Source organism: Diplotaxodon limnothrissa, linkage group LG8 (assembly GCF_057381915.1).
Source record: "Diplotaxodon limnothrissa isolate DT_005_m linkage group LG8, D_limnothrissa_male_GT1.1, whole genome shotgun sequence".
NCBI classification, from domain to species: domain Eukaryota; kingdom Metazoa; phylum Chordata; class Actinopteri; order Cichliformes; family Cichlidae; genus Diplotaxodon; species Diplotaxodon limnothrissa.
The window spans coordinates 10227017-10243434 of NC_140603.1; the positions used below are offsets into that span (position 1 = coordinate 10227017).

The window sequence follows — 16418 nt, forward strand, 5'->3', positions numbered from 1 at the left end:
CAGCTTTGGTAAATGTGAGTGGAGGGGTTAAGTATTGGATTTTTAACTGTATTCTGCGAAAGCTGTAGCTTCCCACGGTCCCATGGTTTATAATACACCAGAGAAAACGAGTAATAGATTTTTTAAAAAATGACAGAAAAGTCTTTTCCCGTTTTTTTCCAGCATCTACTCTAACTTTATTATTGTTACTTTTTCTATAATTTACACATCTATTACTTAGATCAAGTCTAAAGAGTGCTGTGGACATATCTTTCATTTACTAGAGCGGGATCTCTTTATTATGCAGAAAAAGAGAGATGCTGTTGAAACGTAATCTCAGGAATTAATTGTGTAGTTTTCTATCTTCTTTACTTTCACTGGTCCGACCCACTTAAGATCAAAATGAGCTGCATGCGGCTCAGTGTAAAATGAGTTTGACACCCCTGTATTATACTAATTATGAACTTTTATGGAGTCTATTCATGCAGTTTATGTTTGCTGAGAGAAATGTCTAAATTAAAGGGCAGAGGAGAGTCTCCATTTAACTTTCACTGTGGCTCCAAAGTGCATCTAAGGCCTCAGACTGAAGAGCAGGCTCTGCAAAGGGTGTTTTGTAAGATCTCTGTAAGTCACGTGTAGGACTCGTTAAACTCTGAGCGTGGCAGTCAGACCGGTTTGTAATAAATCCTGTCACCATTAAGTTTCAGCGTTTCATATTTTGACTGCCACCAATCATACTCATGGATTAATGTCAGGGTGCTTAATTTTAAGGAATAGAATCCACTGGGTTTTGTTTTTTCTAAAAGTTTATTAAATGCTTTCAAGAGATTTGGTCCACATGTGTGATCATCAACTTCCAACCAGGGAGGAGAAAAGAGAAAAAGTCAAGAAGGGGAAAAAAATAACAACAAAATGTTGTTTTTAAAAAAGAAAAACATACAAAACAAACAAATAAACAGAGGCCTTGTTTTTTCCACTTCTTGCATCCCTGGTTTCCTCATTCGAAGTTGCCGAAAACAATAACCCAAAAAATAAAAAAAAATTCTAACCTTTTGAAAACTGATTCGTTCAGTCTTTTGTAGCTGTGTAGGTGTGTGTTGGTGCTGCCAAACACATGACACAAACTTCATCGGAGGGTGGGGGAGCCGGAGTGGCAAAGAGGCAACGGGATGGTAGGTCACTTGAATATTTCTTTTTGGAGCAGCAACTGGGCAGCGTGTAACGTCATTTCACTGCGGCAAGATGCATTAAAGTGAAGTGACTGGATCAGGACACTTTATCAGAACACACAACTTTGAAGTCAGGTGACATTCAGAAGAAGCATGCCTGTGTGAGCAACAAAATTCATTATTTGACCCCCTTTATTTTAAGAGGGGGGGTAGAGAAAAGTAATTTCTTCCACATATACGCGAGCAAATCTGGCTGTTTTATCAGATGCTTTGGCACCAGAATCCGTCACACGCTCGATAAGGTTGTGTCATGATTCGTCGGCTTTTAAACGGCACGCACACAACAAGCAGCCCAGACATTTGCTTCTTTGTTTCCCCAACCTCTCTCACAAACACTAGGGAGAGGAGCCTCACCTCAAATGATTTGCTCTCTTATTTAAACAGCAAAAACCTAAATCCAGATCGACAAATTTTAGTCTATGTTGGCCAAATGGGATTTTTAAAAAAACTCAAATTATATTTTCTTTGGGTGAGCGCCACTCTCCTTTATAGCCTGTCCCATTTAACTCTCAAAAGCAAGATGAGAACACATTTCTGACCACAGCACACTTTTCAACAGCCACGGAAAAAAAGACAGCCCATCATCTCTTATTCAGATTACCTTATAAGGGTGTCTAAGTATTATAATAGGTATCAAGTATCATATACTGTATATAGTAAGGAGGGTTATACAATAGGGGTATGTTATCATCTTATAGGTGAAGTATATTGAATAAGGCGCTATACGGGAGTATATAAGCCTCTGTGTATGCGGTCGTTTCCAGATCTGTCCTTGCCCGGTGAATCAGCTCAACCAAAGAGGCAAAGCAAAGGCAGTGAGCAGTGAGTTCTGCTGGTAGGATCAAACTGAGACACTGCAAGAAGGAAAGACGTTACAGTATATATACTTTAATCATCAACTATCTAGTTTTACCCTTTGGTCCTACCAGAAGATCTCAGATATAGCGCTCATTTACAAGTCTACAGCTGTTGGCAGCTGATAAATGAAATCTACCAGAATCTGTGTTTTCTGCTCACTGCCTTCACCCCCAAACAGAGCTGTGCACTAGCAGCATACACAGATGCATATTATATTCATACATGGATACATATATAAAGAGAGAGTTATACATTGCAATTAACATACATATATCAATAGCATATAGAAGAGAAATCGAAATAGCAATCATTATAGTCATCATATTCATCATAATACTAGGAGCAGTAGTAATACGATCCCTCGAAGAAGCTAATAAGAGGGCTGTTCCAGACAAGGCCTGATCTGCTGCCACGCGACCTGCCAGACTGACGTGCGAGCTGCGTTTTTGGTCAGCTCGTTCAGTGGTCAGCAACATCAGAAAACTCATGTAAAGTAAGTATCCTGTGGTTTGATGCTCTTGTTTCTTTAGGTCTCTCCTTTGCTCCTCTTAACCACAGCGTTCTCCTGTACTAGCAGAGTATACAACTGGAAAATTACAGCATCCTGCAAATCAGTTTACGCTGTTCTGATTGCGGAAAAAAAACAAAACAACTTCAACTTGACTGACTTGTTTGACTTCTAGCCCTCTGCTCCAAGTGCAAATATTTGACCCTCTCGGTGATCCATCTCTCCACATTCAGCCACTTGTATCTAACCCTGTCTGGAACAACCCACACTGAAGGAAAACTTTTCAAAATAAAAAGAATCTTTAAAAAAAAAAAATTCACTATAGTCATCTAGTTCAGCGATACATGTCATATAGCAATACCTCAATAACAAGAAGTTCTATGTAATCAATACAGGTTTTCAGGTTATATATTTATTAAGCTTAACTGCTAAGTTATCAATTATTATTAGTAGTATAGCATTATTTGTAAATATGTATAATATGTATGTATCTGAATATAGACATACCTTCATCGTGTCTATCCACATTAAAGGCTAGAATAAGATGGCAACAGATATCCTGTGTGTGTGTGTGTGTGTGTGTGTGTGTCAGTCACATGTGGTGCTGTTTATAGGCACAATATGTGGTGTGAATTCTTTCCCCATCTCAAGCTAGCACGTTTCCCCCAGGCGGGCTATCGTTAGCTATCGGGAACAGATACATTTGGGCTCATATGAGGAACACCGGTCTCCATCTGAAGGATGTGGGAGTGCAACTGGTTTGTGATGAACTCAGCTGGACTGAAGGAATGCCCACTTGCCTTTGCATTCAAATCTTCTCAAACAATACAACTTTAAACTAGAAAAATATAGTTTCAATCATCCTTATTATATCTTTATGTTTAAGTTATTATTCATCTGGATGTCATTCTTTCATCTTGAACAACTACAAAGCTATTTTTTCCCCTCTTACAACTCAAATATTCTGCACAGGCAACATTTTCACTTTGCTTCAGTCCAAGTGAGATCATTACTTTTAAACAGCCACCCTCAGTCTGATCCATTACAGAAGGGCAACTCCAGATGGGATTGTGAAATGCTGCAGTCACTTTTCGGTAGCTCTCCAACACCAGCTTCACCCGTCTGTCAGCTGCATGCCAGTACAGTATTTTATGAAGAATATAGCCTCGAGGAAACTTAGCCATCAGCCTTGTGTACTTTAATCAAGGGGTTTGATCAACTATGTTGTGAAAGCATAATTTTACCTCCCTCTTTTGTCAGCCTGAGAGAAAATGACATTCAAGTTGACTCTCTGTGGGCAGCAGGTATAAGGTTACCAAGTAAGAATGTGTCTGTGCTCATCCCACTCAGGAAGCGTTGGTATGATAACACAACCAGCTACTAAGGGGCCTTTTTTTCTATAAAAGAGGGGCGAGAACTGCAATTAAACCGTTTTTGGGAAATAAACTTGCATACATTCCGGCACAGCAACATGTTACATGACTAATCTTCTCTTTATGAAGGCCCATGCAGGCATTACATTCATAGCTTCTACCAATATGGCAGACAATAGAACAAGGAACCGTGTAACTCTCCTTGGAAAACAAAAATGTTGCTCAGAAATCAATTGAATTTATTCTGATCCTCTCACTATATTCCCACAAAGGAAGAAGAGCAGGATTTGGTTGTTGCAGAGCTTAGCGAGGCATGTCCACCAGGAGCCTCTTTCTCCAATGCGTTACAGTTTCTTCACTTTTGATAGCCATTACAGCACTGAGAGCATTTGCCCGCTGGAATGGCGAGCATTTACTGGGTTTCTGAACTATCAGCGAGAAAAATGTTAGAGCTGCGACCAGCGCGCTCACCCAAGAACTGCTCCAGTGCAACAAGGATTTGGAAAAACAAAGAAACAACCAAAACAATGGATTCTGGTGGACAGAGCTGCTGTATGAAAACACTTGGGAACACTTACTTTAGTCAAAACAAAAAAAGCTGTCTCTGGAATTTCTGGGAACCTAAAGGAGTCATATTCTGACTGCAGCACGATGGGAAAACAAAAGGCTCATGTCCCGCACTGTATTTACAAAGCTTGAATTGGCTCCTGTGATTTGTGTGTAAAATGTTTGTGTGAGGGTGGGTTCAATTGTTTTTCATGTCAATTTGCTTTCTCGCTGCTGTCGAGATGTTAGAGAAGGTCAGACTGGTAAGATGACAGACTGTTCGGTTGTAGCTGGTGTGGCATGCCCATCTCTCTGATGCAGTTCGGCGGCGATTGGCTGCTTCTATTCAACACAGCTTTGCCTAAAGGTCGTCCCCGTCCGATAACTGCCGGCCTCCCTGAAATGACGCAAACCATCTGTTGTGTCACATGCCAACAAGCTGCACAGATGTGGCGCTTGATGCTGGCTCCAAACAGTCCCGACAGACTTTAACATTAAAAACCAACAGTAAGCACTAAGTTGTAGAAATGTGCCATGAGCATTAGCTGATGACTAATAATAATATAATAGCCCTTTTTCACTACAAGTACGACATAATGTGTGTAGCTTGTTATAGCAACAGGGCCAGCTGAATAGGTACTAAACAAAGTACATGGAAAAGTACACGGTACCAGGCACTGCCACCTAATGGAAAATCCTAAAATCTAAAACTATACCGTCAAAATGTGGAGACCAGAAGCCAAATGTTTTTGCCTTTCATATACAGTCTGTTGTTGCAATCTGCTCATCATCATATTTTGCTCAGTGGAGATTAATAGGAAAATAAGCAAGGTTTGACCTCGGATATTGACGTCTTTTTAAACACTCACCATGGCTTCTGTGTAATCTGCTGTTATGGTGACCTGCTTGTCTTCTGGGGGCGGGGTCACAGCAGAGTTATCTGAGCGTCTGCTCTGATTGGTGAGCTGCAGCCACAGTTCATACATCTGCTGCATGTCTCTCACTAAAAGGATCGAGGGAAGACGGAAAATTATGATAATATCAGTAACCTTGAAGATGATAATCAGAAACAGTCAGTGCAAATGGAATACAAAAAAGAAAAGAATTAGAGGCTTTTATAGTGGCTGCAGTTGAGGACAAAGGGACGGTGGATATGAGAGCATGATAAGAAAATTAAAAACAGATCCAGCTAAACAAAGCCCGTTTTCACTAATGTAGTATTTTTCCCAAACTAAGTGGAAAATAGTGTCTGTTTTTTTTAGCATTATCTTTATAATAGTGACTACAGATAAACCTGTTTGTTTTGTTTTCATGAAAAGTGCATCTTGCATATAAATATCCATTAAATTTATTTAAAAAAGGAAAAGAATGAGAAGATCCAGCCATTTAGGGTCTGGACAGTCTGCCCCGGCTCGGTTTTGTTACAGTGGGATGAACTCAAAACAACAAACAAATAGAAGTTAATGGAGTTATACCTCCTTTAGATAAGTAACCTAATTCCATAATCCAAACAATTTTGGAAACCTGACTGCATTGTACTGCACATTTAGGGTCTTACATTCAGACGATCTAATAAAACAAAATTCAAGGACCTGCAGAAGTCTAGTTCTCAGAAGCAGCATGGGGGTGGAAATGTTATGGTTTGAGGTTTGTCAGCAGCCGCAGGGAATTAGATGGCTGCAGTTATTGAATAAACAACAAATTCTACATCACATCAAAGAGCTCTTGAAGTTAATGTGAGGTCTGAATGTTGGATCTCTCATTACTACACTAACTAACCCACCATGGCTCAATAAGGGACGCTGGTGGATAAGGGAATAAGCCCAAATTCAAATCCCATGCAAATGAAGTCATTTTGCATAATATAGTCTTAGTAGTATTGTCATTGTTATGTGCAGCTAAAGGCTGCAATACTTCTTTTTAGAGTGAAGGGTGCACTTTTCCCAACACAACAATAGTGTTTTTATTGGATAAAGAACCTAATCCTTAAAGGGATTAAATGTTTATTTGTCCCCGTCTCCATTTGACTTTTTCACATGACAAACTCCAACCTGAATCACTTAATCCAAATATGAAAGTGTAAGGTGGAGCTCGCACACTGCTGCCTTTGTATATTTACAAGCTCTTAATGGCCTGATCTCAGTACAGTTGTCCTAGGCTGAACCAGAAGCTTACAGCTGTTGTTTTTCATGTACGTCCAGACGTCCCTCTCCTCAAGACTGTGGGCAAAAGAGCAGTTCCCAATATAGTGGCACTTCTTCTGCTTCATCACGTGCACGCACATCTGGGTGAAATATGTAAAGCAAAGATTCAAGTTTGTGAGTTACAAAAACGGCTGTGCCCCGAGGCAAAACCAGTCAGCTGGATTCTACATGTGAGAGGTGGAGGGGCAGAAAGAGGGTGGAGTAAACATGAACTGAAGAGGAAAGAAAAACAGAGGAACTCACGTCATATTGCTGTGGATAGGTGCGGGAGAAGGGAAGAGGCCGAACAACAACCCACTTCTTCTTCTCAAATGACTTTACCAGCAACACCCGGCGTTCTTTCGTCCAGCTGAAGAAACAGAGAGCAAACATGGGAGCCTTAAAGATACCGTGACATAAAGTCATCAAACTTGCTAGACCACCTGAGAAAACACAGTCAGCACGTGTGCATGTGTGAATGGGGCCTCACCTGTGCCGTGCCTTGGCAGTACAGTACTTGAGGTTCTTGTCCGGCTCGTTGACCTGACCTTCTCTCCAGCACTGACCACACACAAACTTCATTTTCAGGTTGAGGGGGCGACCTCTTCCTGCTCCTAACCCACCCACTGGGCTCACACCACTGCCACCTATGCAATCTCCTCCTACTCCTACTCCACCACCGCCACCCATTCCCCCAAGCCCTCCTACAGGAACACTGCTGCTTGGATGGGGTATATGGATGGGCTGAAACAAAACAAATTCATTCATTAAATATGAGAAAACAGAGGAATGAATTCCTGCATTACCCCTAGAAAGCTACAAAATGCACAAACTTAAAGACATTTATCCAATTTTGGGTCTAACCAGGAGTCTTAGACATTGTACACATTGGAAGAGAAAGTGAATGATATTCAACGTCGTTAAGTGACTTCGGACAAAATAACCATTGGTGACAAAAACTGGGCGAAACCCAAGAAAAACTTTTCTCAACTTCCAGGCAAGCAACTGAAGTGATTACCAATGAGAGGGAAGAATACCATTGCATAACGTAGTAGTAAATACATTACAGGGTCACCTAGGCAACCAGACCCTGGAGTATCTGCAATAGACCAGCTGTCAACTTCAAAGCAATGTGCAACGGAAAAATCACTTCTAGAGCGTATGAGCGACGAATTAAAGCACCAGTTCTAACCACCAAATACAACAGTTTCTTGTGCCCAGTTTTAGATAAATTAAATTAAATAAATATTAAATAAAATCACTACTGGTAGCATGAGGCGATATCTGGATCCTACAGAAATTGCACAGGTGGTCCAACTCCTTCAGGATAGCACATCATCATTGCCAGAAAGTTTGCCGTTTCTCCCAGCACAGTCTCGAGAGCATAGAGGAGTTTCCAAGAAGCAGGCAGTTACAGTGGGAGAGCTGGACAGGGCCATAGAAGCTCCTTGACCCATCACTAGGACCGGCATCTGCTCTTTTGTGCAAGAAGGAACAGGACGAAAACTGCCAGAGCTACAAAATGACCTACAGGAGGACTCTGGTGTAAATATCTTTCACCAAACAATCAGCACATGTCCCAAACATGAAAGGGTCTGGAGAAGCAGTGGAGAAGATTATCCTCCCTGTATCATCGTTTAGAATTAAAGGTCTGTTGGTGGGTTAGTGATGGTCTAAGGAGACATATCCATGAAGAAACACACAGAACTCAACAGAATTCAGGTATGAGGATGAATTCCTTGGATTCACTTTCAGACCCTACCCTGGTGCAGTTTCTTCGTCTGAACTAAATCCAAGCAGACACGTCTGGGATATTATGTTTCGGTCCATCTCACACTGCCAGCCTGAACTTTAGACTCTGCAGAGGAGCTCACAGATGCCCTCGCCCATCATCCATCTTCTCATTAGGAGCATGCCCCTACAGTGTCGGGCTGCATGTATCAAATGATGTGGCATTGTTTAATTCCTAATACATTACCCAGTGCATATCAGCGTAGATATCCAACAGGATTTTTTCCCCCCATTAAGATCTAACATGGTTTCAAAGTGTTCCTCTAATTTTTTTTACCATGTATTTAAAGACATTTAAAACTTTTTAAGGACTGTGATCACCCAAAATGTATCCAAATGTCTCAGGGGCTTTTACAGCCTCACCTTCTGCTGCTTCTGTGCATTCTGCTCCAGTCGTTGCCAGTGCCTCTTGGACTCTTGCACCATCTCTTCATGGGTGATACCTACAGGAAATGTTTGTCACAGCTCAGTGAAAGCATCTTTATTTGATGCTCAGTTAATAACTGCTGGTTAGTGCTGATTGTCATTGTGTTTACAACAGCTGCTTTTCCATAACATTCAAATATGTCAGACATTTGTCAAGAGTGGGCGCTATTATTAATGACTGTTTACTGGATTACATTTAATATCTTGAACAAATTAAAATTGCAGCTGAGTCTGGTTTCTACCTACCTGTGTCCTGCTGCAGAACCCAGCATTTGAGCTCTATGACAGAGTGCGCAAAGGAGCAACTGTCCTCACGCTGGCACCCATAGCGAACCTCATGCCGACAAATATCAAACTGGCAGAGAGGGTGAAGAGGACGCACCTTACTGTATCGCACATTGGCTGACCTTACCACATGCACCAGGCACCTGCAGGAGAAAGTAAGATTAAAGCACACGATGACACACTTGTCTCTTTTCTGTACAGTGACCAGCTTTTACCACTTAAAGAAAAAAATCAATCAGAATTTTATTAGAAAAAGCTAAACTGATTAGAAAACCAGTTACTTCAGCAAAGTGAAGACACGGTAAACCTGTTACACTCACTTGTTATCGTCAAACGGGTGTCGAGCTGTGAGATTTGAACAGACCGCCAAGTTTTCTTTGCTGCGTTTGCTGATGATGCGAGGTTTACTGTCAAAGCATTCCTGTTAAGAAAGAAAGTTAAGGCAGACGAGTGAAGATCCATTTCCACTTTTACAAACGCCAAAGAATCTAAAGAGGAAATGTATAGCAGACTGTGGTCTGACCTCACAGAGGAACATGAACATGCCCATGTGGAGCTGCAGAAGTCTGGTGACACTCAGTGCCCGCCTCTCTGTGCTGCCCAGAGGATCAAACAGCAGCTCTCGACTCAGAGCGCCTTTCCTCTCCTGAGTCCACACATCGATCTCCTCCTGGCAGTACGCAAACGTGCAGTTCTCCCCATACTGGCACTCCTGACGCTCCTGTACCTCTGTGGGACCAGGCAGAGAGAGAATACTCAACAGAATATAAATGTAATGGTGATCAAATGTGTATCTGATAGATTACATATTCCAGCGTTAACTCCCCACGGGAAACATACCCTTACAGAGTACAAAAGCCCCCAGGAAATTGTTCCGTGCAGGCCGGGGCCGAATCCTCTTCCAGGTGGGGTCGTCTGAATTTTTGAGACGACACAGCAGCACATCTCTTTTACAGCGATGTGCTGCCTCTGGCTGATACTTATAGTCCATCACTCGTGGACCTGAGTAGGAGGAAGAAATAGTTAGATACTGATTATTTCAAAAAGAGCAATAAGTGGTCTTCTGTTAACATCTTGTCAGCAACTAAGTTAAAAATTCCCCAAGAAATGTACGGCAATTCATACATTAGACACAGTGATGCTGCAACACCCTACTGTGAACATTCAGAAAATTCAGGACAAAGGACAGCATGTCAAAGGCTGGTAATACAAACCTATTCTGCTGTAACAGGCATGACAGGCCTGCCGAAACTCGTGTGTGGCAGCAAGAGGATTCCTGGAGAGCAGAGACAGGTTGGTCCCTGCTGGACCATTCTGAAAAAGAAGAGTAGAAAGAGATGTGATATAAAAGAAAGACAATGTAAATAAACAACTAAAAAATAAAATGGATTTCTTGTAACAGATATGTGTGTTTTGCTTACTGCATGTGCACTGTGGTTGCGCATTCCAGGAATGAAGCTGTGACACACTCGTCCCCCTGAAGAACACAGACAAGGACACTGATGTCAGACTTCACATTGTATTGTTGCTGACTCACACCGTCTGCTGATGATGCATATCTCAGGTTAAAGCCAGCTCCCTAGAAACTGTGCTCTGGCAGATAAGCAACTTAAAATTAGAGATGGCACGATACCACTTTTTTATGTCCGATACCGATACCGATATCATAAATTTGGATATCTGCCGATACCGATATGAATCCGATATAGTGTTTTTTAATCAACAAAACTGTTTTTTAAATATCTTGCTGCATTTTGCAAGTCTGCAAGTTCATACTCAAGTTTAAAACAACAACTACACTAAAGCTATTCTGTTATACCTGTATACAAAAAAAATATTTCATAGTTCAGCAATACTGATCAATCTAATAAACTTAGACCTACACCATCCTCCCTATTCTGGTATTTTAAAGAGTACTTAGCGTAAATATTAAGCAACCTAACTAATAGGGTTCCAACTCCCAGCAACAACAAAAATAAATAAATAAAAAATAGGGAACCACCCCTCACGCGCCACCTCATGATGCTTAATCGACGTAATCAACCTTAATTTGATGCAGTGTGAAAGAAAATGCACAGAAATCAATTATTTTTCAAGAAATATTAAATAGATTCAACATCTTTCTTCAACAAAATTGCAGACTGCACAGATGGTACCTTCCCAAAGGAAAAAGTACTATAGCTTACTAGGGTATATATATTAGACTTAATAGTCACTATATACAGTAATTGACTTCTATTCATTTTACATCAAATTAAAACTTTGGGTGTCAGATAATTATTTATTAAAAGCTAGACATTTTAAATGAGAATAAGAAAGAAAAGTATGTCTTTGTGCCCCCTTTTCCCAGTTAATGCCCTATCGGCCCCCCTGGCTAAGCTTTGCTAGATCCGCCCCTGCACAGTTACCAGCCGTCAGCTACGTAGAAAAAGATCCTGGTGTAGAAAGTAATATTAAATAAATTCTAACAACAGCTTATCAAGCTTAAATGTGCTGCTGTTGTTCAGCCGCTGGTTTCCTCTTTATGGCGCAAAGTGGGCCAAAAACAAACAAGAGAGACGGACTCACGACAGAAAAGCCGATCAGCTGATCATTTAAGCAGTTTCACGATTGAAGTAGCAGCCGGAGAGCGAGAGGCAGTCGCTCGTTAAGATTAACGCAGGAATGCTTTACAAACATTCAGAGATGGACTTACACACTTGCTTTACTTCTCTCGGGGATAACTTTGTCGGAGATGAAATGCCAGGTTGCTAGCGAAGCTCCACATGCTATCCAGACCACTGACAGGTCCCGCATGCCACAGCCGCTCTATCACGTGATGCATACTGCTCCGACGTGCTAACGTTCTGAGGTGAGTTACGGCGTGTTGCAAGTTTTGTGAGGTGCTTTCGTGATATTTAATGGATCGGATTACATTTTTTATTTTTCTCCGATATCCGATCCAGTAATTTAGGTCAGTATCGGACCGATACCGATACGTAATATCGGATCGGTCCATCTCTACTTAAAATCATTGTACTGGGTCAAATTTAATTAATGTGCATCCTATTGGTATGGGGTAATATCGTCTATACTGTACTTAAATCACAGTTGGCATGCTTATCGACACACTTTCATTCCTGCAGCTGCACTAAGTCATTTTAAGTGCAAACCATCAGATCCTAAACTGCATAAGCATCCTTATGCACATAAGCATTCCATGTGCAATTTATTTTAAACCCTTAAATGCTTTTTCTTCACAAAAGTTTTTTACTTAGATCAACATGTGTTGTCAAGCAGCAAACCATTCATGAAAACTTTCCCTTTCCGCTCACCAGGGAGAGTGTACTCTGACAATGAGTCGAGTCCCCCAGCGGCGACTCCTGCCTTCCCTTCTCCTTCCATAGACGTCGTGGAAAAGCCTCCCAGTGCGTCCTGCGCCTGGGTGGAGCCCTGGTCCCGCAGCGACGAGTAAGCTTCCAGAGGAGGAATGTCGCTGATTGAAGAGCTAAAAAAGGCTTGGGAAAGCTGGGATGAAGGGGCTGGAAGGCTGGGTGAGTAAGGAGGCCGGAGACCAACTGCTGTGTTGGGCAGGTTTGTGGGAATAGCACCCACTGGAGTCTGGAGGAGACACAGGAATATGCTGAGTTTAGATCATTCCTGGTGAAATAAAAGGGTTAGAAATACTGTCCAGTTTAGTGACAGTGCCAAGTCATATCGTTTTTTCCTGCACTCACCTCACTGACTTTCTTGGGGATGGATTCTAACAAGCTGTCTAGCTCATCCTTAATAACACTACTGCTGCATTCATCCATGTGCTCTGACACCGGGACCGAGTACTGCATGGGAGGCACCTGGCTGCTGGGGCTCTCTGAGAGGTCAGTGCACGAGGTTACCACAGTGGTCGTTGGGTCATCGCTGACTGGAATAGGAGTAGCCAAAGGAGCGGGGATGCACTGTGCGCTGGAGATGTCTGCTGGGGAGGAGAAATAAGAACATAACTGTCAGAAACAAGTGGGGCTGGGGATGAGCAGGTAAGTTCAACATGTGGCAGCCTGACATACCTGGTGCAATGTCACCCAGAGATTCAATTCCATTGGAGGACATCTAAAGAAAAGAGGAACCCATCAGGCTCTCACTCAGCCACTTCATTATATTACAAACTTTACACAGTGACAGCAGCACGTACCTCTCCAGTGGGTGTGGAAGTCTCTCCATGACTGTCACCTTCAGTGGCCGTAGACTCCGTTTGTGGGCTGACGTAGGCCTTACGACCCTTTAGTCCCAGTTTGTTGGCTAGATCCTGAGCCAGATCACTCACCTGTCTGTCCTGGAAGATTAATTATTAAAAAAAAAAAAAAGATGCTCAGAATAGGTAAAAGCCATGAAGTTATCATATCAGTAGCACAATATTCACACAGTATTCCATTCCGCTTCAAAATTAAATGATAAGTCTTTGTTTTAAGTGGTGGCATACATTTGGTGCTGTGAGGAGACATTTGGTTCCACATGTGTAAGCCTCTCTGAGTTGTCCCATCTCCCTCAGACAGAGCGCTTTGCGGTACAGAGCCCTGCGACTTCCTTCTGACACACACAGTGCGCTGTCACAGTCCTGAACGCCGCGATCGTACTCCCTCTGAGTCAGAAAAACACAGGAAAAGTTATAACCTATACCTCCACCAAAGGTGATTTAATAAGGTACAATTACATGTAATGATAATTCTACACCAATCTTGAAACTTGTATCTACAGGTTTACTTGAGACTTCACTCTCTACAGATTTCGAGTCTTCCACATGAACACATCTTTAAGTACTTTGGGAGGTAACACATCCATCCCACTCCCATTCTTTCTCACCATCTGGTAGTAGGCAGCAGCCCTGTTGACGTAGAGGCTCTCGAGCAGCTCATGGGGGATGACGAGAGCCTCAGCCTGGGCGTAGCGAGCAACACTGATCCCCTCTCCATACTGCTGGGTCGCTTGATGCCAGTCTCCATCCCGAAAACAAGAATTCCCTTCATCCAGCAAGTTACACACCAACTGAGTGAGAAATGCCTGAAAGGGATGTGTAAGAAGTGGGTAAAATGATTGAATGAGCATTGAAATGAGGAGACATAAACAAAACAAAAAAGACAGGCAATATTAGACAGAAAGAAAAGTAAACGAATGTGGAATAAGAAGAGGAATGCGTAACAGACTGAGGACAAAATTAAAAAATGTCTGAACTCAAGTTTACACCTTGGCCTGGGTAAAATTAGAACAAAATGTGGGTACTGTCATGTGGCAGTCTGCGTGTAAATATTACATAAACAAAATGGTGATAATGAAGCTCCAAAAAAAGCATAAACCAGATCAACACATACCTCATAACTCTCTGGCTCTGGGAAAGGCAATGAAGACCTATGGATAGGAAAGGAGAGGTGTCAAACATCTACACGTGCAAAATTTATATACTTTGGTATGAAATCACTGGTGGTCTCCAGATATTTCTCTCTTACTGGATAAAGCTCATGGCCTTCTGAATCTCCTCTCTTCGTTTCTGCCGTTCAGGATCCATATCCTAAATGTGAAGACAAGATTGACTTGCACCTATTTTTGTTTTGTTTTTTTCTGAACAACAATGTTTACAGCTTTGACAGCGGCAGCCTAAGCATCGCTCTTTGCTACACATCTGTGTCCCGTCCTACGCCAAGGCCTGGCACTACAACATGCTAGACAAACAGCGGGGTCATCTCACGGTGAAGCCTGCCATAATTGATGTTAGTGGGGTGAACATTTAGCGTAACCGGGGAATGAGACTCTACGCAAGAAATAACATTAATCGACGTAAAAACTGCGGACATTCTTTAAAGGGGGGCATTTAAACGCCCCGTAGATGTTTTCAACGACAACCAAAACAATGTTGGGACTATGATGAGGATAGCTAACGTTAGCGTGTCATGTGAACGTGTTTCTCAGCTCGTACTGAATGTTGCACCATCAGATAAGAATATATATAAGACATGCAGCTTTAGTCGGGTCAGCTACTAATGCAGTTAACGCTGAAAACCACTACATGAGTGTTTCTACCGATATTTGGGATTAGCCAGTGGACGAAACTAGCTAATTCGGCTACATGCTAATCACTGTAACTTAGCCGTAGTAAAGAGGAGAAAAGCAAAGGGAGCTTTGAAAACTGTTTAATTCCTATAGAAGTCACTCGCATCGTACAGTCTCGTTTAGCTAGTTAAGGTGACACACATAAAGGGGCATTGGACGAAAGCAGAGTTACCTAGCTACCGGGTAAGTAAGCTGACTTCATTTACTAGTGGAGCTAAAGCTAACAGCTAAACCCTGTCCAGACAGAGCACGGCAACTCACCGAGTTCAGTTGCTGCGCTTTTCAAAATCACAGATACCTTCATGCAGCGTTGGCGATAACGATGAGAAAAAGCAGCCAATTATCAATACATAACCTTGCGCATATTTTTACGTTTAGTGTTCCTGTCATTGGTGTGTGGACGGAGCGACTTTTCCAGCTATTGCTACGGCTGCTGGTAGATACAACTCAACTACTGGCTACCGCTGCTAGCTGTTATGGCCAGTGCAGTATGGCAACAAGTATCCAGACACAAGAGACCTATGACCGCAGGAGGGCAGCAAAAACTGTGTCAAACTGTGTGTGTTGGTAAATTACTACCGTTCCCCTACGATGTTATGTGCAGAAGTCTTGAGCCACCCCTTATATCTTTGCATTTCCTTCCAGGAACTAGATCTTCTTGTAACGAGTAATCAGTGATCCTTCATTCACTGCTTTATCACTCATTTCCAGTTCAGTACTTGCAGCTGACCATTTTCAGAGGAACACTATATTTGTTTGTTAACCCATTTAACACTGACCTGTGAATCATTCAAGCGTACTAAAGGCAACAAACTCAAGAGAAGAGTTAGATTTGTCAACACATAACAGACAATGTAGCAAAGAACCTATTTTAAATTGTACCTTTAGTTACTTTGTTGCTAGCTGAATACGACATATAACTTGTTCTCATTTCTTTAGAGAATTTCTTCTTATTTACTCTTTAAAGAGATAAGAGTAGGTCAGGACTTTTGCATACTACCGTATATAGTTCATGTACCCGGACTTCTTCATCATTAATATTTTAATTTATTAATTACGTGAAGAAGAAAAAAACTTTAGTCTTTATGCACAATTCATTAATAATAATAAGTTGTGCATCTTACAAATTAAGTAAAATGCTACAAATCAAGAAACACAGAAG

The 16418-nt window shown here is 41.8% G+C and overlaps 1 protein-coding gene across 1 annotated transcript; it reads right to left on the reverse strand.

Annotated features, from left to right (window-relative positions):
- Positions 1 to 801: 801 nt before the first annotated feature.
- Positions 802 to 15719, reverse strand: zc3h7bb (zinc finger CCCH-type containing 7Bb). Its single transcript, XM_085361243.1, has 21 exons — positions 15518 to 15719; positions 14656 to 14717; positions 14521 to 14557; positions 14015 to 14212; positions 13635 to 13793; positions 13347 to 13487; positions 13222 to 13264; positions 12895 to 13133; positions 12493 to 12778; positions 10600 to 10655; positions 10393 to 10492; positions 10019 to 10180; positions 9702 to 9907; positions 9499 to 9599; positions 9140 to 9321; positions 8831 to 8910; positions 7167 to 7420; positions 6941 to 7046; positions 6669 to 6777; positions 5363 to 5496; positions 802 to 4890 (listed from the first exon to the last, which is right to left on the reverse strand). The coding sequence occupies exons 2-21, from the start codon at positions 14712 to 14714 to the stop codon at positions 4855 to 4857; spliced, it is 2688 nt and encodes an 895-aa protein (XP_085217369.1). The 5' UTR covers positions 14715 to 14717; positions 15518 to 15719; the 3' UTR covers positions 802 to 4854.
- Between the last annotated feature and the right edge of the window lie 699 nt (positions 15720 to 16418).

Coding starts and splice junctions, on each gene's coding strand:
- zc3h7bb (XM_085361243.1), bottom strand. CDS start 14,714: ATGGATCCTGAACGGCAGAAACGAAGAGAGGAGATTCAGAAGGCCATG. Junction 8,911..9,139: donor GGTTCTGCAGCAGGACACAG/GTAGGTAGAAAC, acceptor CATTTCCTGTAG/GTATCACCCATGAAGAGATG. Junction 7,047..7,166: donor ACTGCCAAGGCACGGCACAG/GTGAGGCCCCAT, acceptor CTGTTTCTTCAG/CTGGACGAAAGAACGCCGGG.